Raw genomic sequence first — 27,306 nt, 5'->3', positions numbered from 1 at the left:
TAGATATCCACACGTCACAACAGAACAGTAAATCTACTGCACCGCACTGTCATTCTCAATTGACGCGCCCGCGCCTGTAGCCTATAATGTAGTCTAATTGTCCCCCCAAAATATACTACTAAACATTTGACCACAAATATGTATATTCCATATCTGGTCTTTATTGTGGCAATATCTCCATTGGGTGTATTGCGGTGCGTTATTTTTGTGTTGCGGCTCGGTTTTATTGTCGCGTCTCTATTTATACTGGATCGTGGGGGAGCGGGTATTGTCACCAGGCCAGAACACCCCGTGGTTTTCATCGTGCTCAAAACCAGAAATACATCGACATAGGCTATATGTCTTAACATTTTATTTGTGGATATTCCCCCCTTCTATCATTTCCCTGCCTTTTATTGTTATGATCATGTTATTGACCTGTGATTTTATAACAACGTGAGGTAATAACACTATAGGCTACTGCTAATGTTGTCTTCGTTACGTGATTGTTTAAGTTGAGATATGAATGCTAGTGTCGCTGAGATACAGCTGTATTGATCACGGAGAGCAGCCCTGTGTGATGTTATCTCCTGACGACGCTGTCCCTTCTTAGCCACAGGGAGTAGGGGTGCTACCCCCCCCAAAAAAAAAAAAATCACACCACCCCCAAACTACTTCCTGAGGCAATGTGTTCCTTACCCTGTTTATCAAAGAATTCGGAGTTGGCCTACCTCCTGCACTATCGGTACCTGGAGACAGCCCTTATAACGTTGGTAGAGCAGATACTCCCGTTCAAACCAGTGCTATCATGTTGTATGCTAAGCAGATAAAGCTGTAGGTGCTGTTGGCAGCATTCACGCGTTGAACCAGATATAGGACCTTCGCTTGTAGGTTCACCTGAAATGTAGACCGAGTGGGCTATGTAAGACTAGTGGAGATGATGTGGAGATGATGAACATCATTGCATACTGTTTGTGCGTGTCCTGTGTGTCACGGCAGGTGCAGCTACAGCACTGAGGGTGGTGATGCAATGTCTGTACGGTCTGCTTTCCCCTCCGAGAAGGTGCTGTAATAACAGCCGGTCGTTACAGTATATGGTTATTGTGCTGTTTGAGTTCCGAGGGAGCGCTACACTGAACACGGTGTGTGTGCGGGCGTTTCTGAGTGTGTGTGTTTGTAAACATTAAACAGCAACTGTGTACCGTGTACTTTACCTGTCCCTCAGATGTGTGGCCCTGTGCCTCACTGGATCCTAGGCGGTTCATTGGTAGCAGCAGTGAATAAGTCCTGTGTGATGGTGGTCTCCTGTGGCTCAGTTGGTAGAGCATGTTGCTTACAATGTAAGTTGCTTTGGATAGACGTTTCTGCTAAATTGCATATGTTATTATTCTACTATGATGGCCCAGGGACAGGGGGGTAGATGGTAGATAAGTGCCGACACACACACACACACACACACACACACACACACACACACACACACACACACACACACACACACACACACACACACACACACACACACACAGCGGGGTTGAGAGATCAACTGGAGTTCTACATGTCTCTGTATCTGTCAGCTCAGCTCACTGACCCTGTTGTCATACCCCTGTCATTAGTATCCACACCCACACAATGGGCATGGAGTCTAGAGTCAGATTGAATCCTGCAGGGAAGTTCTCTAATCAACACGCTTAACAGTATTGCCTGTATACGTGTACGCTGTCAGTGAAACTATATTCGTTCATAAGGGAGGGTAGCTAGTATTTATTTACATTTTGGGTATTTTCTATTGGAAATCATTGTGGGTTTGGGTTAAGGAAATGAGAGCTTGGGATTGTAGGTTAACCACACATGAGATATGGCATTATTTATAGAAACATGATCGCCTCGTGATCAATGACCATAGTGTTCAATGAAGATTGTGTTCTTTGTTGAGCCAGGGTTGGATCTTGCTGTGGTCACCACTGTGGCATTTGTCGGAGCAAAATAGTCTTGTCAGATGTTACACTGGTTATGTTACACTGGTGTCCATATTGAACTGATTATCACAGCAGGAGCACTGGCCTTAGGCCCCAGGCCTGGAGGAGACCTGCCTGGGCTGCATCTCAATAGTCTGCAGTGGCTTCCTTTCCTCCTCCCTTCATCGCCACTCAGGCCCTTATCTATAGTTTTTCCACATCCGTGCAGATGAAGGAAAGGAGTCAAGGGGAGGACTATTGAGATGCACTCATGTTTTGGTGGAGTTGTCATATAGGTGAAGGGAAAGAGGAGACGGCTCTGAAGTCATATGTTTATTGTGCTCTACAGATTCCCATGTTTTGGTTGAGTTGTTATAGGTGATTGCTGGTCAGTACAATAAAAGGGAAAGATGACATGGGATGAAGCGACTGTTTGTGTTCCACAGATTCCTATGAGGTCTGTGGATGACGTTATTGGGAGTAGATGATTAACCCGGATGAAGTTACCTCGTCGTTGGGTGTCCTCCAGTTGATCTCTTTGTTTAACCACAGGGTTATGTGTAATTATTGGCCTTAAGAAGACAGCCAGCATTGAGTTGTTTATTTTAAATGTATTGAATAGAAATTACTTTATTACTAAATGTAACAACTAAAATCATTTACTCAGTTTGAGAGTGTTGGTTATTTTTTAATTCATGTTTAGTTTCTCCTGGGCTACTACAGGACCTAAAGTTGCATATTTTTGTTAGCCTCGACCTGACAATATATGAACCTGTTCCGATCACTAGTAATTGGTTTGTTGTGTTGGAGCCAGCCTAAGTGGAGGTACCTTACCCTACCAGTACCCACTAAACAGCATCCTCCATCCCTCTGTCCTCCCTGTGCCCCCTGCTCTACCCTATACGGCTGTTTCTATGGCAACCCGAGAATCTGCTCCAGTCAGTTCCACCTGTTCCACTCTTCTGTTTCCAACTTCTCTTCTGTACATCCAAGATTTAAAAATAAAAACAGACTCCCATTGGCTATTTTAGATAGTTCGTTTTTTTTCCTTCTAAATCCCTGATTAAAAAAAAAAAAGGTTTCTAAATACAAGTGGAGGAGACTTGTTATGCAGGAGAGGGAATGAAGTTGCCATGTTCAATAAGGATGCTGCGTTGCCATATTGGATGGTGGAGGATGCTGAGGTTGGGGCCTCCCCGTTCTCTGATCTCTTACCTCCCTCTCAGTCTAGACAAACAGAAGGGAATGAGGGGTAGGCTGTGGTGCAACGATGGCGTGATAGCTGGTACCTCTCTCCTCCCTGTTACAGATGTAACCTGCACACCCCTCCCCTCCCTGCCGTCCTTGTTGTCTGCATAAGAAAACGAGAGAGTGAGGGAGGGAGGGAGATGGGAGATGGGAGGGCGGGCTCTGGCGCCATTAGACATAAGCAGCGTCCGTGTGTGTTGTGCTCAGCCTGTTCTTTAGTACACTGCACTGTCTGTCTGAACGACTCGACTGCCATAGACATGCTATGCAATGTGTTGTTATAAAGCGTCGTAAGAATGGCATAGGGATGCTAACATCCTTGGTGCAGTGAGGCTACACTAGCTGCTAGCTCAGGTGAGGAAACCAAACTGTTTTTTTTTGTATTTGTGTGGGAGAGAGAGGAGGGGGGCACGTGTGGATTTTTGTTGACATGCATGGCATGTGATGTCTTTTGTCAGCCTACTATGGGTTAGTCACATGTTATCACCCGATACTCTACGCTGCACCTTAGAGACTGCTGCCCTATATACATTAAACACTGGTCACTTTAATCATGTTTTTTTACATACTGTTTTACCCACCTCCTATGTAGACTGAGTGTACAAAACATGAAGAACTCCTGCTCTTCCCGTGACATAGGCTGACCAGGTGAATCCAGGGGAACGCTGTGATCCCTTATTGAATGTCACTTGTTAAATCCACTTCAATCAGTGTAGATGAAATAGAAGAGACGGGTTAAAACATAATTTTAAAGTCTTGAGACAAGTGAGACATGGATTGTGTGTGTGCCAATCAGAGGAAGAATGGGCAAGGCAAAATATTTAAGTGCCTTTGAACGGGGTACGGTAGTAGGTGCCAGGCGCACTGGTTTGTGTCAAGAACTGCAACGCTGCTGGGTTTTTCACGCTCAACAGTTTTCCGTGTGTATCAAGAATGGTCCACCACCCAAATGTCATCCAGCCAACTTGACACGACTGTGGGAAGCATTGGAGTCAACATGGGCCATCATCCCTGTGGAAAGATTTCGACAACCTTGTTGAGTCCATGCCCTGACGAATTGAGGCTGTTCTGAGGGCAAAAGAGGTGGGGGTTGCAACTCAATATTAGGAAGTTATTCCTAGTGTTCAGTGTCATCTTATATAACTGCTGCTGTACACATCTTTTCTATTCATATACTGTCCATACTGTGTCATATACATATATATTTGTATTCCAGACTCTGACATTGCTCATTGTGATGTTTGTTAATTTTTTTTTTTTTTTTTTGGGGGCATAAGCATTTTGCTGCACCTGCGATAATAATTGCAAAATACTGTATGTGTACGCAACCAATAAGATTTGATTTGTTGTTGTGTGTGCTTTAGATTTGTAACCATGCATATTGCGTATACGTGTGTCTACTCTTTCACGTCAAGACACAGTAGAGTAGAGCAGGGAATAGCGAGCACAAGATGTTGAAAAAGACATTACAAGACGTTGAAAAATACTTATTTTCAACATCTTTTCAACCCCAAAAGATGTACTTCCAACGCCTTCAAAGTATTTTGCTCATAGTAGTCCCAGTGACTTTGTGTTATGCTGGAGGAGTCCGTTAGCTCTAGCTGTCTACGTATGGAGGTTAGTTAGTTCTTCCGTGGTCGAGATGCCGTGCTAGCACTGGGCGCATTGCCAAGCAACCTCCTATCGTCTATATATCTCTTTTCTATCTCTCCTCTCTTCTATTTGCCCTCTCTTCTATCTTCCTCTCTCTCTCTCTTCAATCTCTCCTCTATGCTCCATCTAAACGGCTCTCTACCCCTCCCCTAGCCTGGAGCTAGTTGTGTTGCTAGGCTGAGAGGTCCTTTTCGGAATAACAATCCCTCTTCTCCTACCCTCCCTGTGCGGGGGCGATATGTCATAGTAGGGGTTAAAGGTTGTTGAGTAGATCATGGCCCCCGTCCACGGACACTGCTGACTGACTGGCTGCTGACCAGAGCGCTCTCTTTCTATTTTGTCTGTCTCTCTTTCTGTCACCCACCAAGTCCCCACTATTCTACTGGACAGGACTGAATGCTTCTTGTTTCTCTCGCTCTCTGTCTCTCTCGCGCACGCTTTTTCTCTCTCCCACCTCTCTCTCACACATACACACACAAATTCTTTCTCTTTCTCTCTCGCATAGTCTTTCATCCCCACTCCCACTCCTTACACACATGCTGCCTTTCTTTCTCTCTGTCTCCATCTCTTCCCCCTCTCTCTTCCTCCCTTCCTCTCTGTGTTGTACATGGTTGTCAGTGTGTGTGTATGGTGAATGGTGCATTCCGCAAAAAAAATGCTGGGTTGGTTGGTTGACCCAACTGCTGGTTTGCAGACGTTGGGTCACTTAGTTGGGTTGTTTTCTTTAAAAACTGCTGGGTTATTGATGCTGTGTGCTGAGTTATTGACTGCTGGGTTATTGATGCTGGGTGCTGAGTGATTGACTGCTGGGTTATTGCGATAAGATCCAGCGGGTCAGCTCAGAAGACCAGAGGTGTGGCTTAGTATGAGCGTTGCTTTCAGATAGTTAGTTATTTTTGGCCACCCGTGAGACAGTCATTCCGGTTCATTTGCTCGGTTGTATTGTTATCACATGTTAAGGTTGAACGCTGACACTTTTGAAGCTTTGATAAGGCTTACACGAGTGTATGAGTTCTCCAAAAACCTATGTATATCCCAATGTTGGAATATGTAAATACTAATGTTATACATTTCATATTAGAACATTTCATGTGAAAGTAAAATTAAAATTTTCAGTGTAAAAACTTAACATTTGATGAAATTGAATGACATTTACAGGTGGCCAAAAATTATTATTGGTATTTTTTCATTTTTTATTAGGATCACCATTATATGTTGCGAAAGCAGCAGCTACTCTTCCTTTCGGTCCACACAAAATATGAAACATGACATAATACAGAATATAGGCAAGAACAGTTCAAGGACAGAACTACATACCTTTAAAACATCACACATAGCCTGCATATTAGTAAATATGTTCCGGATCCCTCCGGTACCGTTGCTCGTTCCGTGCACCAGTTTCAGAAGGTCTACGTCACCGGCCTCTAGGCACTGAACTGTGTCATTACGCACACCTGGTTCCAATTCCTCACTGACTGTATTTGTATAAATGTGCCCTTTGTTTCACCATTGGGCTGCCGATTGATGTTCCAATGTCCTTTGGGTGTGCGAGTACCTGCTCTTTTGTTTGGGTTTCAACCCTGTGTTTTGTGTACGTGTTTGTTTGGTCTTCGTCCCCATGCCTTTACGCGGCACACTGTAATTTGGGTCAACAAAAAACCCTATCACGCATTCCTGCGCCTGTCTCCCGATCCCTTTATACCAACGTGACAAAATACACACAAAATATCTAGGTCAAATAGGGAACAGGGGTTGTGTCGTGAGGTGTTGCATTAAATGTTGTTGTTTTTTTAAACAAGAATTGCTGTTCACTTGAGAAATTTGAGATGGGAGTTCCGTGCAATCATGGCTCTATATAATACTGTACTGTTTTCTTGAATTTGGGGACTGTGAAAAGACCCCTGGTGGCATGTCTGGTGGGGTAAGTGTGTGTGTCAGAGCTGTGCGTAAGTGGACTATGCAAACAATTTGGGATTTTCAACACCTTAATGTTTCTTATAAAAATAAGTGATGCAGTTAGTCTCTCCTCTACTTTTGGCCAAGAGAGACTGGCAGGCATAGTATTAATATTAGACCAGTGATTACAGTGAAGATGAATACATGCCGCTCTGTTCTGGGCCAATTTGAGCTTTTCTATGTCCTTTGCAGCACCTGACCATATGACTGGGCAATAATCAAGATAAGATCAAACTAGAGCCTGCAGGACTTGCACTTCTGGAGTGTGGCATCAAAAAAGTTGAGCATCTCTTTATCACGGACAGACCTCTCCCAATCTTTACAACCATTGAACCAATATGTTTTGACCATGACAGTTTACAATACAATGTAACACCAAGTAATTTAGTCTCAACTTGCTTCAGCTGAGGTCTAGAATAATTTGTACCAAATACAATGGTCTTAGTTTAAGAGATGTTCAGGACTAGTTTATTACTAGCCACCCATTCCAAAACTGACTGCAACTCTTTGTTTAGGAATGCAGTGATTCCACTATCTGTGGTTGCTGACGCATATAGGGTTGAATCATCAGCATACATAGACAGACGGGCTTTGTTAAATGCTAGGGACAGGTCATTAGTAAAAAATAAAATAGAGAAGAGTAAAGGGTGTGGACTTACAGTTTGTAATATTTCTGAAAGTCTCTTTTAGGACATCCACCCCATCTTGGGAGACTAGTAAACGGTTCTTAAGTTCTTAAGGTCCTGGACCTCTCTGGTCAAGTCCATCAGTATTTGGACAAAGCTCTTTGAAGCTATTTTCAACTGCTTATAGCAACTGCTTGTAGAACCCTCTTTGTTTGTTTAAAATGTCCTTCACTTGTGATAGAGAAACACTGTCCTCCAATGTTATTCCTACCGGCTTTGGTTTCGGATGTAATGGTAGCAATTTAGGCTAACGCTGGTACTCTACGCAGACAGGGCAGATTGCAGGGCAGATGGAAACAGCAACAAATAGCAGAGATTTAGACAGCCACAATGCTTTGTTCAAGCGTTCAGGAAACCTTTGCTAGCTTGATAGCTAGTTAGCAGCTAGGCTAGCTGCTACGCCAAGCGGCTCTTCAGACTTTTGGTTGGCCTCGTCATGGGATCCAAATTCAAAAGGTAGCTGGTAATCAAACATTTTTTTAAATAACACTTCTTCAGAGACTTTCAAAACAACAAACCGAGCTCTCCTTCGTTCAGCATTCTGCACGTGTCACCTCTAATTAAGGTGATGTAACCGGGTGGATCAGTCAGAAAGCCGTGCCCCTAATAGTTTAGTTTAGTTTATTTTATTTTTACAGGGACAGTGCACATTAATCAACGTTTCAGTAAAAGTGCCGGTTTTAGCCAGCCGGCTAATTTTCAACCGCAGTCCCTGGGCAGGTTATTAAAAACAATTACAATATAGACAATAGCACCATAGACATAGCAACATAGCAACATAGGACAAGCAAGACAAAGCATACAGACAGAGCAACATAGAACAAAAAGCAGCAAGACAAAATTCATAAAAGCAACAAAGTGTTTCCATACCTCACAAGCTACAGACAACATGGAAAGCGGCAACACACAGCTAGGGACCATGTTCACAAATCTGATTGACCTTTAGCCATGTCTTCAAGCATTTTGTGAAAGTGTGATATGTGGTGCAGTTATGTGTGTCTGATGGCAGTGTATTCCAGACATGGGAAGCTCTCACAGAGAATGCAGATTTACTAAAGGTGCTTTTCCTTAGGGGAACTATACAGTCACCTCTCATGGCAGACCTTGTGGATCTGCTGCCATATGTCTGGGTTTTCTGTTTAACAAAAATATTGAGTGGAGGGGGAGCCAGGCCATTAAGGATCTTGAATACAAGACATGCGTAATAGGCCACACCTCCTGAAAATAACTTATTGTCCCAGTCTGTATTAGATAGAATGTCGCGGTCCTGCCTGCCAGTGGGGAAAACAACCCGTGGTTACTTCGGTCGCCTTTTTCAAACGCAATTTCCTTGTCGTGTGCTTGTTTTAGTCAATTACGAAACTACATTTAAGAAAAGTACAACATGTCTAAAGATGACTTTTTCAACATTGCCTGCTCTCGAGCGTTCTCACTGCTTAGAAAAACGTAATATTGTAGTGCTCCCTTTTTGCCCCTTTTCATGACGGTGCTAGCAGCCACGTGAGTGCTAGTTAGCTAGCCAAGACCAACGGACTCTAGCCACAGCTACAAGTAGCGAGTGGAGTTGCAAATGGACTATACTTGTCAAGTTAAATGTCTTCCCTGTAATGAAATGTTTTCCACACCCATCCAGTAGCTAGGTGTAGCCTACTTGGACACCGGGCCCCCACATTTCCCACTCTCCCATGCCTAATAGCCTGAAGCCACAGGGCTCTTCTCTCAGGCTTCATTTCCCCACGTGGAAGCATTGCAAACCGTAACTCGTAGGTCGGGATTTTTGACCTGCTTGGTTTTTAAAAAATGAAGACAGCAGCTTATCGGAATGTTTTGTATGACTAAAAGTTGACGACGAAGTTTGCTTTTTTACAATAGGGGTCAATAGGACATCCTTTTCCCCCCAATTTGTGGGCATGGTGGAGGGGAATTCCTTGTTATTACGTGAATAGGGACTCGGAGTATGGATTACATTTTTTTTTAAAGACCCAGCTACTGGGTCAACCTAACTGGGCCTCCCGAGTGGCGCAGCGGTCTAAGGCACTGCATTGCTGTGCTAGAGGCATCACTACAGACCTGGGTTCCGCAACCAGGAGACCCATGAGGCGGCGCACAATTGGCCCAGCGCTGTCCAGGTTAGGGGTTTGGCCCGGATAGGATGCCCTTGTCCCATTGGGCTCTAGCGACTCCTTGTAGCGAGCCGAGCGCATGCACGCTGACATCGGTCGCCAGCTGGACGGCGTTTCCTCCGACACGTTGGTGCGACAGGCTTCCGGGTTAAAGCGAGCAGTGTGTGAAGAAGCAGCACGGCTTGACGGGGTCGTGTTTCGGAGGACGCACGGCTCTCAATCAAATACAATTTGATTTCATTTTGATTTGACAAGACTGTAACTACCAATTGGATATCACGAAATTAGGGAGAAATAGAGGTAGAATTTTTATTTTATTTTATTAAAATGAAACATCAACAACCGATGGTTAAATTAACCCATGTTTGGGTAATCTAAACCACCCAACATGCTGGGTTATTCACGCAACCCACCTGACAGGTACTGCAGTGTGTATGTTCACATGTATATGCATGAAGTGTGTGTGTGTGTGTGTGTGTCAGTTGACAGTCTCGACAGTTGCGGGGGTGGTGGTGGGAGTGAAAGTGATTATGTGTGATAGATGAGAGGAGGCAGCCCATCAAGTTTGTAGAGGGTTCTCTGTGATAAATGACGCACACACAGGGACACACACACACACACACACACACAGGCTGTTCATCTGTGCCCAGACCTGCTCTGTGAATTCCCCCCTCAGCTTAATTTATCTCAGCCTCTCAGTTTCCTGTTTCACGAGATGCCACAAAAGAGACCCTGCACCCGCCACAACAAACACACCACACAGTTTCAATTATACCGTGCGTACTAGTCCGTATATAAAGCGCCTGTCTATTGTTGTGATCTCACCTGCTAGTCTTTACGATAGCTCCCTCAGATCTCAGGACAGATTGAGCCCAGTGGATGATCCAGAGCCCTTGTGAAGTCTTAAAATAACATTTTATATCCATGTTTAGTACTCCAGTTATTTTTATATGCGAGGTGAGCGAAGTCTGCACATAAGACTGTAAATGCAAAAAATACTGCGCACACTTGACATTGAGATAATGGGACTGATGGCTGATGTGGTTTGTTTTATGTTGCTCTGGTAGCAGCCCAGAGTCTGGTATACGTGATGGAAACATGGAGGACAATAGGTTACTGTGTGGTGTCAATCATCAATCACCATGTCATGTTTCCAAACTTCTCAGGATGAATGTTTCAGTTCACCTTAAATCTGGCTTGTAACCCTTACACCCATGCGTTTCAAAACTCCAGCAAAAGTTTTAAAAAATCTTCTACTTCATATCCAACATCTCCAGGACCACCTCAGCATCAACGTATGTGAAAATTGCGCGTTTCTATATTTTGTTGTGATAAAAAAAGATAGAGGAAGATATGTGTTTCCAATGACATCATCGGTGTGCATCATGTGATTATTTTTTTTTTTTTACCAATTATAATTGGTTGATGATGTCATTGGAAACAGTTTTCTTCTATATATTTTTACGACAAGAATTGTGACATTTTCCCTTTAAGGTTTCATCTCCTTAAAGTTAGTGGCAGCTCAGTTGCCAATCGTTTAGTGTTACAAAGCACTTCATTTATAGCCATCCACATGAAAAGGGACTTTATTGACCTTCTTCTCTCGCTTTTTTCCCCTCTTTGCTTCTCTCCTCAGACACCATGGATCTCCTGAGGCCTCCTCCATTGACCTCTTCTGCTCTCCTCCATTGACCTCTTCTGCTCTCCTCCATTGACCTCCTCTGCTCTCCTCCATTGACCTCCTCTGCTCTCGTCTCCTCTTCCTCCGCCGATACTCCCTCTCTCCACTCATCCACCCCTCCCCCCTCAACGCCACCCCTCCCCCGTCCATCCACCCATCCTCTTGCGACCCCTCGTTGTGGCATCATGGCGGGGGAGAAGGGACCAGCCAGGCGGAGCGCCATGGACATAAAGCGCCTGGCAGGGTTGATCCAGAGGGGGGCAGGGCGCCTGCTGGTGATTGACAGCAGGACCTTCTCGGAGTACAACGCGTCCCACATACAGGGGGCGGTCAACGTGTGCTGCTCCAAGCTGGTGAAGCGGCGTTTGCAGCAAGACAAGGTGTCCGTCACCGAGCTACTGCAGCCCAATGGCAAGGTCAAGGTAGGTCAAGGGGTCAGGGGTTAGAGGTCTGAGGGTGGATGTGAGTCCCCATTTATTGTCCTTCAAGAAGAAATTTGTTCAACAGTTCACCAGGTATGATGGTCATGCTGGCCAAGGGTCTGCCCACGTCGTATCACTTTATGTCTATGTTCTAGGACAGTGTTTCCCAACCCTCGTCCTCAAGTACCTTGGGGAGGCAGGGTAGCCTAGTGGTTAGAGCGTTGGGATGGTAACCGAAAGGTTGCAAGTTCATATCTCCGAGCTGACAAGGTACAAAATCTGTCGTTCTGCCCCTGAACAGGCAGTTAACCCACTGTTCCTAGGCCGTCATTGAAATTAAGAATTTGTTCTTAACTGACCTGCCTAGTTAAATAAAGGTCAAATAAATAAAAATACCCCAAACACTACACATTTTTACTGTAACCCTGGACAAGCACACCTGATTCAACTTGTCAACTAATCATCAGGCCCTTAATGAGCTGAATGAGGTGCGTTTTGTCCAGGGCTACAATGAAAATGTGTACTGTTGGAGATAGTCGCGGACCAGGAAACACTGTTCTAGGAGTCCAGTACCAGACATCCATTAATGTTCTCCGATGCTGCTCCGGTAGGAGTCTGTTACGTGCTGTTCTGTGTTGTGTGGTTAGTCTGGATCTCTCTGGCGAGCGTCTTCTCTGCCCTGGATCTCTGGGTGCTATATTTGGCTGGCGGGCAGTTGTACTGTAGGTTTTATTGCTTATTAGTGGCCCTGAAACTGGATCCTCCCTTTTTCCATGACTTCTGCTCCCAATACGACAGCCTTTTGTCCCCCCGTAGCACGGCCATGGCATGCGACATAACTCCTGTATTTTTAGTCACTGTGTGAAACTGGAGAAACTCAGCGGGGAATCCCAAGTGTGTATGATGTGTGTCTGCCTGTTTGTGCGTGTGTGTGTGTGTGTGTGTGTGTGTGTGTGTGTGTGTGTGTGTGCTCTATCCAGGGGTTTTACCTGACACATAAAATATAATTTGTCACATACTTAGGAAACAAAAGGTAGACTAACAGTGAAACGTATACGCACTGGCCCTTCCCAACAATGCAAAGATTTGGAGAAAAAAAGGAATCCATCACAACAGAGCTGTGGGAATTCCATCCTCCTTCCTACAGCGGCACCAAGACAGACACAGTGCTGTAGTGGCATAGTTTGAACGTAATCCAACCAAAAATGCCAAAGAACACGGCCAGAGCATTGCTTCTGCGATGCTATCGGAGCCAGATGACACATTGCCCTTTAGTATCATGAAGACGGAAACATTTGGTGGGATTTCCTTTTTAGGTGTGACACAGGCAGTTTGAGTGGTAGCTCATAAAAACCAGTGGTCTACTTCCTGATGTGAACTACCTGACCCTGGATGCCTGACCTAGCATGTATGAGTGTGTCTCGTGCTCCCTCTCGTTCTCTCTTTCCCTTCCTTAGCAGGTTATATTAATGCTTTAATCACCTGGAGTCACTCTCTCCAACGCAGCCTGTAAATGTAAATTAACTGTGAAAATTAGAGGTGTCTGACATGAGTGGAAGCAGCATCGCCTTCGACCTCCAGTTAACTTAATTAAAATATGCTTTATTTTCAATACTTCTGGATGTCATTGTTCCCTGGGATTGAAAGATACCCTAAGCTTGACATACTCACTCTCTCGCCTCCTCTCTTCGTCTATATTTTTCTCCCCCCCTCACACTCTCTCTCTCTCACCCTCTTTCTTTCTCTCTTTCTCTCTCACCCTCACCCTCTTTCTTTCTCTCTCTCACCCTCTTTCTTTCTTTCTCTCTCTCACCCTCTTTCTTTTTCTCTCACCCTCTCTCTCTTTCTCTCTCTCTCTCTCTCTCTCTCTCTCTCTCTCTCTCTCTCTCTCTCTCTCTCACTCATTTTCAGATTCAAATATGCTGCATTGGCATACTGCCAATGCTCAGGCTTACAACCTGGTTAGGTTAGAGCCATTATTATCCTGAGCAGGATGTTGTTGCGCAACCCTTCTTTTAATAGACCAATGGCTAAGGCCCTCCAGTCAGTGTGTAGAGACCTTGGTCTGGTTGGGATGCTAGAAGTTGTAAACATAGTCATTTAATCTGACAAAGCCTCTTATAGAACTATTTTGTGATTGACAGTGACGATACACTGAGTATACCAAATATTAGGAACACCTTCCTAATATTGAGTGGCACCCCCCACCCCCCCACCCCCTTTGTCTTGCCCATTCACCCTTTGAATGGCACACATACAAAATCCACGTCCATCCTTCTTGAACCCATCTCCTCCCCTTCATCTATACTGATTGATGTAGATTTCACAAGTGACATCCGTAAGAGATCATGGCGTTCACCTGGATTCACCTTATCAAATCAAATTTTATTAGTCACATGCGCCGAATTCAACAGGTAAAGTGAAATGCTCACTTACGAGCCCCTAACCAACAGTGCAGTTAAAATAAATACGGATAAGAATAAGAGATAAAAGTGACAAGTAATTAAAGAGCAGCAGTAAATAATAACAATATATACCAGGGGGTGCCGGTACAGAGTCATTGTGCGGGCGCACCAGTTAGTTGAGGTTGTATGCCTCTTGGACCATTGACAATTTTTAGGGCCTTCCTCTGGATGGCAGGAGGCTTGGCCCCAGGGATGTACTACCCTCTGTAGCGCCTTGCGGTCAGAGGCCGAGCTGTTGCCATACCTGGCGGTGATACAAACAGTCAGGAAGCTCTCGATGGTGCAGCTGTAGAACCTTTTGAGGATCTGAGGATCCATGACAAATCTTTTCGGTCTCCTGAGGGGGACTAGGCTTTGCCGTGCCCTCTTCACGACTGTCTTGGTGTGCTTAGACCATGTTAGTTTTAGGTGACGTGGACACCAAGGAACTTGAAGCTCTCAACCTGCTCCACTGCAGCCCCGTCGATGAGAATGGGGGCTTACTCTGTCCTCTTTTTCCTGGCACCACACAGTTCCTTTTTCAGTCCTCTTCATCTCCTTTGTCTTGATCACGTTGAGGGAAAGGTTGTTGTCCCGGCACCTCACGGCCAGGTCTCTGACCTCCTCCCTATAGGCTGTCTCGTTGTTGTCGTGATCAGGCCTACCACTGTTGTGTCATCTGCAAATGTAATGATGGTGTTGGAGTCGTGCCTTGCCGTGCAGTCATGAGTAAATAGGGAGTACAGGAGGAGGCTGAGCACGCACCCATGAGGGGCCCCTGTGTTAAGGATCAGCGTGGCGAATTTGTTGTTGCCTACCCGTACCACCTGGGGGTGGCCCGTCAAGAAGTCCAGGATGATGCCTATGTCATGGGAAGAGCAGGTGCTCTTATTGTTTTGTATACTCAGTGTACATATGAAGTGGGTAAAACAGTATGTAAACATGCGTCTGTAACTTTCCCACTCCATCATTATTCACTATTTATTCAGGGTTATCCGTAATCATGGTAGCATCCACATTAATGTAGAAGTGTTTAGAAACATATTCTATTCTTATCTAGAATAAAAGGGACTCCAAAATGTCACAATAATACATGATGAATCATTCATTTCTAATGGGGTTGAGAGGCTGACAGGTCTCACAGTGGTAAGGCACCCTGTGGGGTGTCTCTCTTTCCTTCTCTCTCTCTCTCTCTCCATCTTCCTCACACGCTATCTGTTTCATTTCATCCTTTCTCTTTCTCTGTTTATATTTTAGCTGCACTGCTCTCTCACACACTCTGTCTCTGTCCTGGTGCCCCCCTGCCTCTATTTCATCATCTCTCTATCAACATCCCACTTTCCGCTCTTTCTCTGTTCCTCTTTTCTCTCTTTCTTCCCAGCATTGCCCTGTGGCTGGCTAGCTGTTGTTATTATCCCCCCCCACAGTAAAGAGTATAATGCTGCCGATTTAATGGTAGGCTGGATAAAGCTGGAATTAGCCGGGTGAGAGGGAAGGTCCACACGGCCCCAGAGAGTCCTTTGTTATTGGCTAAGCATGACATCATCCCCCTTTGTGTGGCCACTGGCAGGCCGCGAGTTGGGCACGTGCAGACCGGCTGTGTGGTGTTAATGCAGGCTCCCGCCCAACCCACCACAAACACCCCCACACAGCCTGCCAAGGAAGCAAAGGACACCATAGTGGGTCTTTGTGGGATTGAATGTAGGAAGCTGAAGGGGGAGGGAGCGAGAGAGGGTGTAGTCATGGGTGGGCTACCTCCTGCCTGCATCCCATTGAGTGAAAATGGCAGGCGTCCCCCAAGGCTCTATGCGCGGCCCTTTCAGATTTCATCATCACAGGGTTAGGTTCAGTGAACTCTGTGTATGGACTGGAATCAAAATGGTGTCTCCCCTCCCTCCCTACATAACCCCCATGTAGTTCACTGGCAGGCTCTAGTAAACTAGGTCAGTTAAATACAGTAGGCTGTGTGTGACCGTATTTGTGTGTGGTGTGTGGGTGAACCTTGAGCTCCACAGCATCATGGCTTCCTAGTCAAAGTTTTATGGTTAGGCTGGGTGGTTTCTTGGCTTAAGCGACGCTAATCCCTCCACACTGCTCAATGTTGCTGAATGTGGTGTAAGAGTGAGCCTGGACCAGCGCAAGGCCTGACAGATGGCGTGGAGATTGACTAGCTCCAGTCAGGGTCATGGAGACACTTAGAGCCGCCCTTTAGGGAAGCCACTATACTCTCCTGTTCTCTACTGTAGTACTATATTGTACTATGTAGACTGACAGACACAGTGTAGCTCAGACAATAAAACTAAAGTCGCACATGCTTGTTTTTTGCCCCTCTCTCTCCAGTTCATCAGCAGTTGTTTCAGTCTCTACTGACGACCCTTTACTGAGGTTCAGTTGTCACCGTTTGGTCTTTGATGGTAATTGGTCCATTTGGCCGAAGACTGGGTTCCGGCAGCACGTGTCCCATAAAGCCGTTTACCAAATAAGGATCTCAGTAACTTCTACTTAAGGTCCACCATATGCCACCTCCCAGCTAAGGATCCTGGGTAATGACTTAATGTAGTGCAGAGATGCGTTGTCGTGCCCTTACTAGACATGACAAATATCTTCCATAATTTGTTTTGAATATGGATGAGACATTTAAAAAAAAAAAGATATATTTACATGATGCGTATGATAAGTACCATATCCCGAACCATAGATGTGTGTTATTTGCATTCACTCTAGGTAGTAGTGACTGAAAGTGGATTGTCAGTTCACGGTGTAATTCTCATTTATAATAATAATAATAATAATATATGCCATTTAGCTGACGCTTTTATCCAAAGCGACTTACAGTCCATGTGTGCATACATTCTACGTATTTCAACCCGAGACTCCAGTATACAATAGGTTGCACAGGTGTCATATTCTGACCCGTTGATATGTTATTTCCAGGTAGTGGTGGTGACGGAGTAAGCGTACCCGAGGATAGTGTCTTACTGATGTCCATCCAGGTACAGCAGTGTAGACAGTTTTTAGGTCCCTTTCCAGTTCGTTCTAATTAGGTTTACAGTAACATGCCTATTGCACCACTCAGGGTAACCCAGTGTGTGTCACAGCCATGTTGACCGTAAGGAGGGCACAGCAGGGTTTTGGGGGATTTCCTTTAGGGCAGACGATTCAGTCAACCTTACATTTTAGCCCAGCCGTGACCGACGCTGTGTTTTCATTCCCACAAGTGATGTCATCAAGTGGTGAGTCACGTGTCATACGGTGTGTGGTTTGTCACACGGTGAACCTGACTTGACCTGACTGACGAGAAACAGGATGTGTTGATGCTGGTAAAGCCTGGTTAAGACACACAACAACAGGGAGAGACTAAAGGGTCACTCCAGAGCCAGAAGAGCTTGGATGAAAATGCACTCAGATGGCCAGTTTATTAGGTACACCCATCTACTACCGGGTCAGAACCCCATTTGCCTCCAGAACAGCCTGCGTTCTTTGGGGCATGAAGACGTTGCTCAATTTGTATCCAGGAAAACATTCCCCACACCATTACACCACCGCTACCAGCCTGTACCGTTGACACCAGGCAGGATGGGGCCATGGACTCATGCTGCTTACGCCAAATCCTGACTCTGCCATCGGCATTACGCAACAGGAACCGGGATTTGTCGGAGCGGCAATGTTTTTCCACTCCTCAATTGTCCAGTGATGGTGATCGCGTGCCCACTGGAGTTGCTTCTTCTTGTTTCTAGTTGACAGGAGTGGAACCCGCTGTGGTCGTCTGCTGCGATAGCCCATCCATGACAAGGACTGACGAGTTGCTCGTTCCCGAGATGCCGTTCTGCACACCACTGTTGTACTGCGCTGTTTGTGGCCCTGTTAGCTTGCCTGTTAGCTTGCCTGTTAGCTTGCCTGTCAGCTTGCCTGTCAGCTTGCCTGTCAGCTTGCCTGTCAGCTTGCCTGTCAGCTTGCCTGTCAGCTTGCCTGTCAGCTTGCACGATTCTTTCCATTCTCCTTCAAGTTTTCACCCACGGGACTGCTGCTGATTGGATGTTTTTTAGTTTGTTGCGCCATTCTTGGTCAACCTTACATACTGTCGGTGTGTGAAAAGTCGCTCGGGTCACTTGTTTTGCCCAGCGTTCAATCAAACAGTAACTGACTGCCTTGATGCCTGTCTGCCCGCTTCATATAGCACGCCACGGTCACATTTTTCATTGTCTGTAGGGGCGAACCATTTTCTTGAACGAGGCCAACCGGTGTATATGCGGTTCGGTTTAAAAGTGGCCTGAGCGAGACGCACACAGTGAACGGCAACGAAGGGAAAGGGGGGGTATGGAGAAGAAGGTAGAGAATGACAGAGAAGGAGTGTGGGAGAGATGTGTTGTCCTGTGATGTGAAACATGGCCATGCTGGTGTGACATGGTTGGCCCATGTGACACATTACCTCTTGAACTACAAGATGCACGTGCCCCTTTTATTGGACAGGTGTGTGTGTGTGTGTGTGTGTGTGTGTGTGTGTGTGTGTGTGTGTGTGTGTGTGTGTGTGTGTGTGTGTGTGTGTGTGTGTGTGTGAGAGAGAGAGATTGTGGGTGAGGGGCAGTGGGAAAGTCCCTTTATGGTGCCCATTCGTGGTGTACGGTCATCATCGGTCATTGGAGTGATTTGGGTCACTCGATCTGTCACACCCTCTCGCAGCAAATGATAGAGGGGACCTTTGCCCAAACACGTCTGAGCAAACACACACACACACACACACACACACACACACACACACACACACACACATACACAGCAGTGCCAGCTGCCAGTGCCAATCAATGACATCATATCACCATTGAGTGTTATCTTTACTGACGGGCTGTATGTATCACACCCTGCTAGTGGACTCTGCTACAGCGCTTTGATGGTTAGAACCGTCACCCACCTGCAACAATCTACTGGGAATCACATGGACAGATAATAACTGCCTGTGGGGACTGGGAGGCAACAGATCACTGAACTTGTTCCATGAATTCCTGACCTCTGAGGTTTTCATGTCTGATAGTAGCACTGTGGGGACAGGAGAAACGTGAGATTAGGTGCTGCAGAGAGGACCTTGGAATGCCAAACACAGATACACACACACACACACACACACACACACACACACACACACACACACACACACACACACACACACACACACACACACACACACACACACACACACACACACACACTCAGCTCTGCATTACCCTTGTGACCAATGACCCTGTGTGTGTGTGTGTGTGTGTGTGTGTGTGTGTGTGTGTGTGTGTGTGTGTGTGTGTGTGTGTGTGTGTGTGTATCTGTGTGTGTATCTGTGTTTGGCATTCCAAGGTCCTCTCTGCAGCACCTAATCTCACGTTTCTCCTGTCCATCTTCTCTGCAACAATACACCTGTTTCTGCTCTATAGCACTCCCGTCTTCTCTGCAACAATACACCTGTTTCTGCTCTATAGCACTCCCGTCTTCTCTGCAACAATACACCTGTTTCTGCTCTATAGCACTCCCGTCTTCTCTGCAACAATACACCTGTTTCTGCTCTATAGCACTCCCGTCTTCTCTGCAACAATACACCTGTTTCTGCTCTATAGCACTCCCGTCTTCTCTGCAACAATACACCTGTTTCTGCTCTATAGCACTCCCGTCTTCTCTGCAACAATACACCTGTTTCTGCTCTATAGCACTCCCGTCTTCTCTGCAACAATACACCTGTTTCTGCTCTATAGCACTCCCGTCTTCTCTGCAACAATACACCTGTTTCTGCTCTATAGCACTCCCGTCTTCTCTGCAACAATACACCTGTTTCTGCTCTATAGCACTCCCGTCTTCTCTGCAACAATACACCTGTTTCTGCTCTATAGCACTCCCGTCTTCTCTGCAACAATACACCTGTTTCTGCTCTATAGCACTCCCGTCTTCTCTGCAACAATACACCTGTTTCTGCTCTATAGCACTCCCGTCTTCTCTGCAGTAGCAGCTGAAACCATTGCGTTTCTACCCAGAACATTTTAAGCTCTCACTGCATGCCATTTCCCCCTACTTGCCTGTGTCATGTTTGTTGCTCATACAGTTATATTTGAAGCCAGACGTCTCGCTGTTGTACACAGATAGTACTTCAGCTGAGAGGGTGAGGTCTTAGAGTCACAGAGGGAAAAGGTTTTTTATCTTCTGTCGTACATTTTTTATATTGCTCATTTCCCAGGCAATGTGAGGACACAGTCCTCTCTATTTCTCTGCTTCTCTCGTTCCCCCTCCCTCCTTATCTCTGCGGAGGTGGGAATGCAGACGACATGATTAGCCACTTTTCTCTATTTACATCCTGCTGTGATGCCAGCTCACTGTTGGCATTTTGACTTCCACGCTCTATCGTTTTTTTTGCCCCTCTCTCTCTCGCGCTGTTTCTCTCTCTCGCTCTCTGTCACGCCCCGACCTTAGAGATCCTTTTTATGTCTCTATTTGGTTTGGTCGGGGTGTGATTTGGGGTGGGTATTCTAGGTTCTATTATTTGTATTTCTATGTCTGGCTGGGTAGGGTTCTCAATCAGGGACAGCTGTCAATCGTTGTCTCTGATTGAGAACCATACTTAGGTGGCCCTTTGTCCCACCTGTCTTTGTGGGAAGTTGACTTTGTTTATGGCACATATCCTTTAGCGTCACGGTTTGCTTTGTAGTGTTCATTGTTTTGTTCGGGCGTCTTTTCTCATAAAAAGAAAATGTACGCTCACCACGCTGCACCTTGGTCCTCTTCTTTCAACTGCCGTGAAACTCTCTCTCCACCTCTCTTTCTCTTCTCCAACCTTTTAACTGTCTCTCCTTCTCTGTTATTCGTATGTAACACCTGCAGTGTTAGTGGTAGAACAGCAGTATAGTAGTGTAGTGCTGCAGCCTGCAGGCTGGCGAAGGTGAGGGACTGAGCTGGTTCGTATGCTGCAGTAGGTCGACTCCAGAGGTTATTAACCTCTAACAATGCAGTAATCGTGCAGATACTGTAGTACTGTCTCTGTACCAGGGTTGGGCTCAAATCAGAATTTTGGAATTGACTCCCATTCAACTCATGGCTTGAAATTCTAATTGAATTGGCCACACCCCACAGGATGTAGAATTGGAATTTGAGTGACGGGAAGTAGAATTTCAGTGCAATTCAAAGAAATTCCACTCAGTCATATAACATCAGTTTCATTGAATATGACAGTTCGCACTTTAGAGGACCTCAGGGTCAACTTGACGGATCAACTAATGCATTCTGGGAAATGTTGTATTTTCCCAATATTGAACAAAATGTTAGTGATTAATTAAATATAATAACTTAGTATATTTGCATACAGGTTTTGTTTTCCTTAATAATTCATTTCAACAACATTTTATATTCATGTATATAACGACATGTTTTATGTACAATATGAATATTTATATAGACCACACCTAATATGGAATAGAATAGGCATTTGGATTTCAGTGAATTAAATGATATTTCCTTTCATTCAAATTACAATTCTGTATTCTGCTTACTACTTCAATTCAAATTGAATCATTGAATTGGAATGTGAGGCATTCTCAGAAGAAGGAAGGTGGTCTAAGGGGGAAAGTGAAGATTTATATATTCATGAATTAGGAATATTGTACAATTATCTGAACCCCCGTACAGCAACGATGCATCTTGGGATACCTGTGCAGGTGAATGTGATCATTTGGGAAAGGAAACTGGGGACATCACCTTAACAGTGACAGTGACCCATTTACACTTATGTTCTGTAATCCTCAGGTGGTGATTTCACCCTCTAGCTGTAGCTCTGATCCCATAAGGATGGAACACCTTGTGCAGGGGGGATATCAGGGGTGAGAGGAGGGGGAGATGGGAGTGTCTCAGTAGGGTTTAGGGTGGAGGCCCTGTTGTGTTGAAACACAGAGTAGACGCTCAGGTTGAGATGCTATCGCCGCTCTCTTGGCTCACTGAACACGCACGAGGAAAAAGACTGGTGACAACAGTGTAAAAGAGGTGTTATGCATGTTTTGTAGATGTGTTATAAACATGTCACAGGGGTCTTTTAAAAAAAGGGATACTTTGGGATTTTTGGCAGCAATACCCCATATCTACTTCCCCAGAGTCAGGTGAACTCTTGGATACCATTCTTATGTCTCTGTGTCCAGTATGAAGGAAGTTAGAGGTAGTTTCGCGAGCCAATGCTAACTAGCGTTAGCTAGCAGATACCCATAGACTTCCAGTCATTGTGCTAATGCTAGTTAGCAATTTCGCTAGTTCTAGTTAGCAACTTCCTTCAAACAGCAGACATAGTTCTTGAAATGTTCCGTATTGACTGACCTTCATGTCTTAAAGTAATGATGGACTGTCGTTTCTCTTCTTATTTGAGCTGTTCTTGCCATAATATGAACTTGGTCTTTTACCAAATAGCGCTATCTTCTGTATACCTCCCCTACCTTGTCACAACACAACTGATTGCCTCAAACACATTAAGAAGGATAGAAATTGCACAAATGAACTTTTAACAAGGCGCACCTGTTAATTTAAATGAATTCCATGTGACTACTTCTGAAGCTGGTTGAGAGAATGCCAAGAGTGTGCAAAGCTGTCGTCACAGCAAAGGATGGCTACTTTGAAGAATCTCAAATATAAAATATATTTAGATTTGTTTAACACTTTTTTGGTTACTACATGATTCCATATGTGTTATTTCATAGTTTTGATGTCTTCACTATTATTCTACAATGTAGAACATAGTACAAATAAAGAAAAACACTTGACTGAGTAGGTGTGTCCCAACCTTTGACTGGTACTGTATATATATATATACACACAGTATATATGGCTCAGTCTGGCTGTACCCATACCAGCCATCTGTGTGTCTGTCTGACCTTGGCCTGCCTCAGTCACGTGTGTGGTTGTTGGCCCATACATTCTGAGAAGGCTAATGTGTAACGGTAAGCACAAACACACACTGTCACACACTGAGGCACGCACACAAACACACAATATTGCAGAGTAATACACTCTCAAATACACACACTCGTCCACCACATTGCTAGAACTGTGTACCGTCCACAGTATCAGCATGGGTGGGTACCATGCCCCATAACACTGTGAGGCTCAGTGAACAGTGTTCCTGTGCAGTTTTGCCCAGCATCTACAGTATAGTGCCGCCTTTATGCTATCTGAAGGATGGAGGGAGTGCATGAAAACAACAAGAAGAAAAGGGTTATTCTAGTCTCTTTTTCTCCTCCCTTCTCTCTCTCGCTTCCATCTCCTTCTCCTTGGCTCACTCTTTTTTTCCATCTCTTTTCTCAGCCATCTTCACCTTCCGTTTCTTCTTGCTCTCCTCTCTTCTCTCCTCCTCTCTCTCTCTCTCTCTCTCTCTCTCTCTCTCTCTCTCCTGTCTGCCTCCCCTCTCTCTCCTGGTGCTGTCAAGCGGTTGTTTAGTGATGCGGTGTTTCCGAGCCGCAGTAGGCTAGGCGCTGGCTGCTGGTCATGTGACCTAAACTTGCCTGACAACATGGAGAAGGAGCCTGGCTGGCGTGTCTCGCACACACACCCACACGTACACACAAGCGCGTAGACAAAAACACAGGCGCATGCTCGCCTCTCCTCCTCTCTGACAAACACATTGTGACAAAGCATATACAGCGTGCTGACGCACTGAAGAGGGCTGCTGTCCACTTTCACCCGTGCATTTGGATTCTGAGTTTTGTTTTTGACAGATAGGACTTGTATAATTCTATTGCCATTATTTACTGTTACAGCGTCAATTCATGGTTATCAATGCGAAAACACCTCACAATTTTTTTTACAACTCCGTGTCCACGTTGTGTAATATTTTGCTGTGTTTGCACATTTTGTTCCAGTAACTCTACCACCCGCCCAATTTTTTTCCTCATCAATTTACATGCAATAGCCCATAATGACAAAGCCAAAAAAGTTTGTTCTAAATGTTTGGAAATTAATCAAATAAAAAAAACAGAAGTATAAATATTCAGACCCTTTGCTATGAGACTCGAAATTGAGCCCAGATGCATCCTGCTTCCATCGATCATCCTTCAGATGTTTCTACAACTTGATTGGAGTCGACCTGTGGTAAAGTCACCTGATTGGACATGATTTGGAAAGACACACACCTGTCTATATAAGGTCCCACAGTTGACAGTGCATGTCAGAGCAAAAACCAAGCCATGAGGTCGAAGGAATTGTCCGTAGAGCTCCGAGACAGGGTTGTGTCGAGGCACAGATCTGGGGAAGGGTACCAAAACAATTCTGCAGCATTGAAGGTCCCCAAGAACACAGTGGCCTCCATCATTCTAAATGGAAGAAGTTTGAAACCACCAAGACTCTTCCGAGAGCTGGCCGCCAGGCCAAACTGAGCCATCAGGGGAGAAGGGCCTTGGTCAGGGAGGTGACCAAGACCCGATGGCCACTCTTACAGAGCTCCAGAGTTCCTCTGCGGAGATGAGAGAACCTTCCAGAAGGACAACCATCTCAGCAGCACTCCACCAATCAGGCCTTTATGGTAGAGTGGCCAGACTGTAGCCACTCCTCAGTAAAAGACACATTACAGCCCACTTGGAGTTTGCCAAAAGGCACCTAAAGGACTCAGACCATGAGAAACAAGATTATCTGGTCTGATGAAACCAAGATTGAACTCTTTGGCCTGATAACCAAGTTTCACGTCTCGGGGAAACCTGGCACCATCCCTACGGTGAAGCATGGTGGTGGCAGCATCATGCTGTGGGGATGTTTTTCACCGGCAGGGACTGGGAGACTAGTCAGGATCGAGGGAAAGATGAACAGGGTAAAGTACAGATCCTTGATGAAAACCTGCTCCAGAGCGCTCAGGACCTCAGACTGAGGCGAAGGTTCACCTTCCAACAGGACCACGACCCTAAGCACACAGCCAAGACCACGCAGGAGTGGCTTCGGGAAAAGTCTCTGAATGTCCTTGAGTGGCACCCCTGGGCTGGACTGGAGCGATCTGACATCTCTGGAGAGACCTAAAAATAGCTTTGCAGCGACACTCCCCATCCAACCTGATAGAGTTTGAAATTATCTGCAAAGAAGAATGGAGAAACTCCCCAAATACAGGTATGCTTGTAGCATCATAACCAAGAAGACTCTGTGCTGTAATTGCTGCCAAAGGTGCTTCAACAAAGTACTCAGTAAAGGGTCTGAATACTTATGTAAATGTCGTACTTCAGTTTTTTTATATATATATTTGCCAAAATTGATTAAAAAAAACTGTTTTTGCTTTGTCATTATGGGGTATTGTGTGGAGATTGATGAGGGGGGAAAACCATTTTAATCCATTTTAGAATAAGACTGTAACGTAACAAAATGTGGAAAAAGTCAAGGGGTCTGAATACTTTCCGAATGCTCTGTAAATGTATAGGTACGTTTGTTAGGGGCATTTTTCCCTCCAGATGAACAAAAGCAGTAAGCCTCTGTCTTTGAAAGTACAGATGTAGGATCTTAATTTGATCACTCTTTTGGTGCTGAAAATGTTCCTGCATAGTAGGAAATACACATTTTGTGGTGTATTCAAGGTTTAAAAGGTTTCCAAAGTTTTGCAATTTCCACTTTTAAATGTCAGACTTGGTTAGCCCTAATGAGAAATGTATCAACCTGTACAAAGAAATTAACATAAATGTATGCTTTAATGCAAACAGCATTTCTGTGGTCTTTTTTTATCTGTGCAACATAGCCTTGTTTTACTCATTCGTTACGAGACCTTCACACCTGCATCCATTGATACTGCCATACCGCCATTGATCTCTGACGTCTTCTTCCTCATTCGTGTTTCTGCAGGTTGAGATGGGCAGGAAACAGGAAGTGGTGATGTACGACCAGAGTTCCAAAGAGGCGGGGCAACTATCCAAAGATAGCTTTGTCCACATCCTACTGGGCAAGCTGGAGGGCACCTTCCACCGAGTCTCCCTGCTCACCGGTAGGCACTTACTGTGTGTGTGTGTGTGTGTGTGTGTGTGTGTGTGTGTGTGTGTGTGTGTGTGTGTGTGTGTGTGTGTGTGTGTGTGTGTGTGTGTGTGTGTGTGTGTGTGTGTGTGTGTGATAATAGAAACCACCATCCTGAAGTTAGTGTGTATGTTGTGTGTATGTTAAGATGTGGTCTGCATTGAACAAGTAGGTATTTCACTGTTGGGATCAGCTATTGCTTTCTCAAAAGAGAAAAGCATGCAAACATTTAAGAACTGTGTGCTACTTATCCTGTCATCTACCAAATTAGTTTGTAACACTTTACAAAGTTATTTAGCAATTCTACCCCTGTAAAAGTAATTTGCCTGATGACGCACAGTGGAGGACTGTCTGATTTTAAAAATCGCATTTCCGTTCACGTTCCCTCACCTCGCCGTCTCTCCTCGATTACCTTTGACCTTTTTCAAAAGGAGTCGAGAGAGGACGGAGAAGAGAGGACAGGAGTTGAGCAAATCCAATTGAGAGAAGGCCTAGATCTCTGCAGCTGCTTTGAGTGGAGCAGAGTGCCATGTGTCTATTTGGGCAGCAGGTGTCACTAGTGAACATCATCTGTAATAGTGTCATCCATCATGATCCACAAACATACTTTTTCACTCTTAAGGAGGAAGTGAGGGAGGAAGGAGTTAGGAAAGGAAGAATGAAGAAAATAAGCAATACCGAGTAATTGTGGACACCGATGAGTTTTGTGGTACAGGCCTCACCAAAGAACCCCCCCCAACCCCACGTCCACACACCAAACACTTCTCTCTCCTAGCCCTTTAAAATTGGGGATTAAGCTTAAGTTAAACTAATACCTGTCTATCAAATCAGCCAGTCTTTTTACCTTTTTTTGGGGGGGCGGCATTCTTATCAACCAGTCTTATTTACCATGCTTAACAGCTTGTCATATTGGCTGCTAAGCACCCTCAAAGTTAGATTGGAGGCCTGACATGTGTATTAGCTGGCTCTGCAGAGGCTTAATAACTTCTCAGTATGGGACTGCAGCGCTGCGGAGAGACAGTGGCAGTAAGCACACAGAGGCTTATGCGTGCACACACACACACATGGATACACAGACGCACAAACACACATAGACACACACAGGGAGGCTTAGGACCCTGGCTCAAATGTGTCAAATGGATAATCTCCCTCACTCAGGCTTGGGAGAGCGAGAGAG

At 45.2% G+C, this 27,306-nt stretch overlaps 1 protein-coding gene across 4 annotated transcripts in view; it reads left to right on the top strand.

Annotated features, from left to right (window-relative positions):
• The window catches only part of LOC118396450 (dual specificity protein phosphatase 8-like), a 64,335-nt gene that overhangs the window by 877 nt on the left and 36,152 nt on the right, over positions 1 to 27,306 (top strand). For 2 of the 4 annotated variants that reach the window (XM_035790676.2, XM_035790678.2), the window contains exons 2-3: positions 11,240 to 11,706; positions 25,965 to 26,103. In XM_035790676.2, the coding sequence (XP_035646569.1) occupies positions 11,470 to 11,706; positions 25,965 to 26,103 (376 nt within the window). In that variant the 5' untranslated portion in view covers positions 11,240 to 11,469. Of the gene's footprint in view, positions 1 to 3,404; positions 3,540 to 4,145; positions 4,269 to 11,239; positions 11,707 to 25,964; positions 26,104 to 27,306 lie in introns of those variants that run through there. The other 2 variants (XM_052465490.1, XM_052465491.1) reach the window with 2 other exon arrangements.

The sequence above is a fragment of the Oncorhynchus keta genome, chromosome 17 (assembly GCF_023373465.1).
Source record: "Oncorhynchus keta strain PuntledgeMale-10-30-2019 chromosome 17, Oket_V2, whole genome shotgun sequence".
Lineage (NCBI taxonomy): Eukaryota > Metazoa > Chordata > Actinopteri > Salmoniformes > Salmonidae > Oncorhynchus > Oncorhynchus keta.
This window is presented reverse-complemented; position numbering and strand designations above follow the sequence as displayed.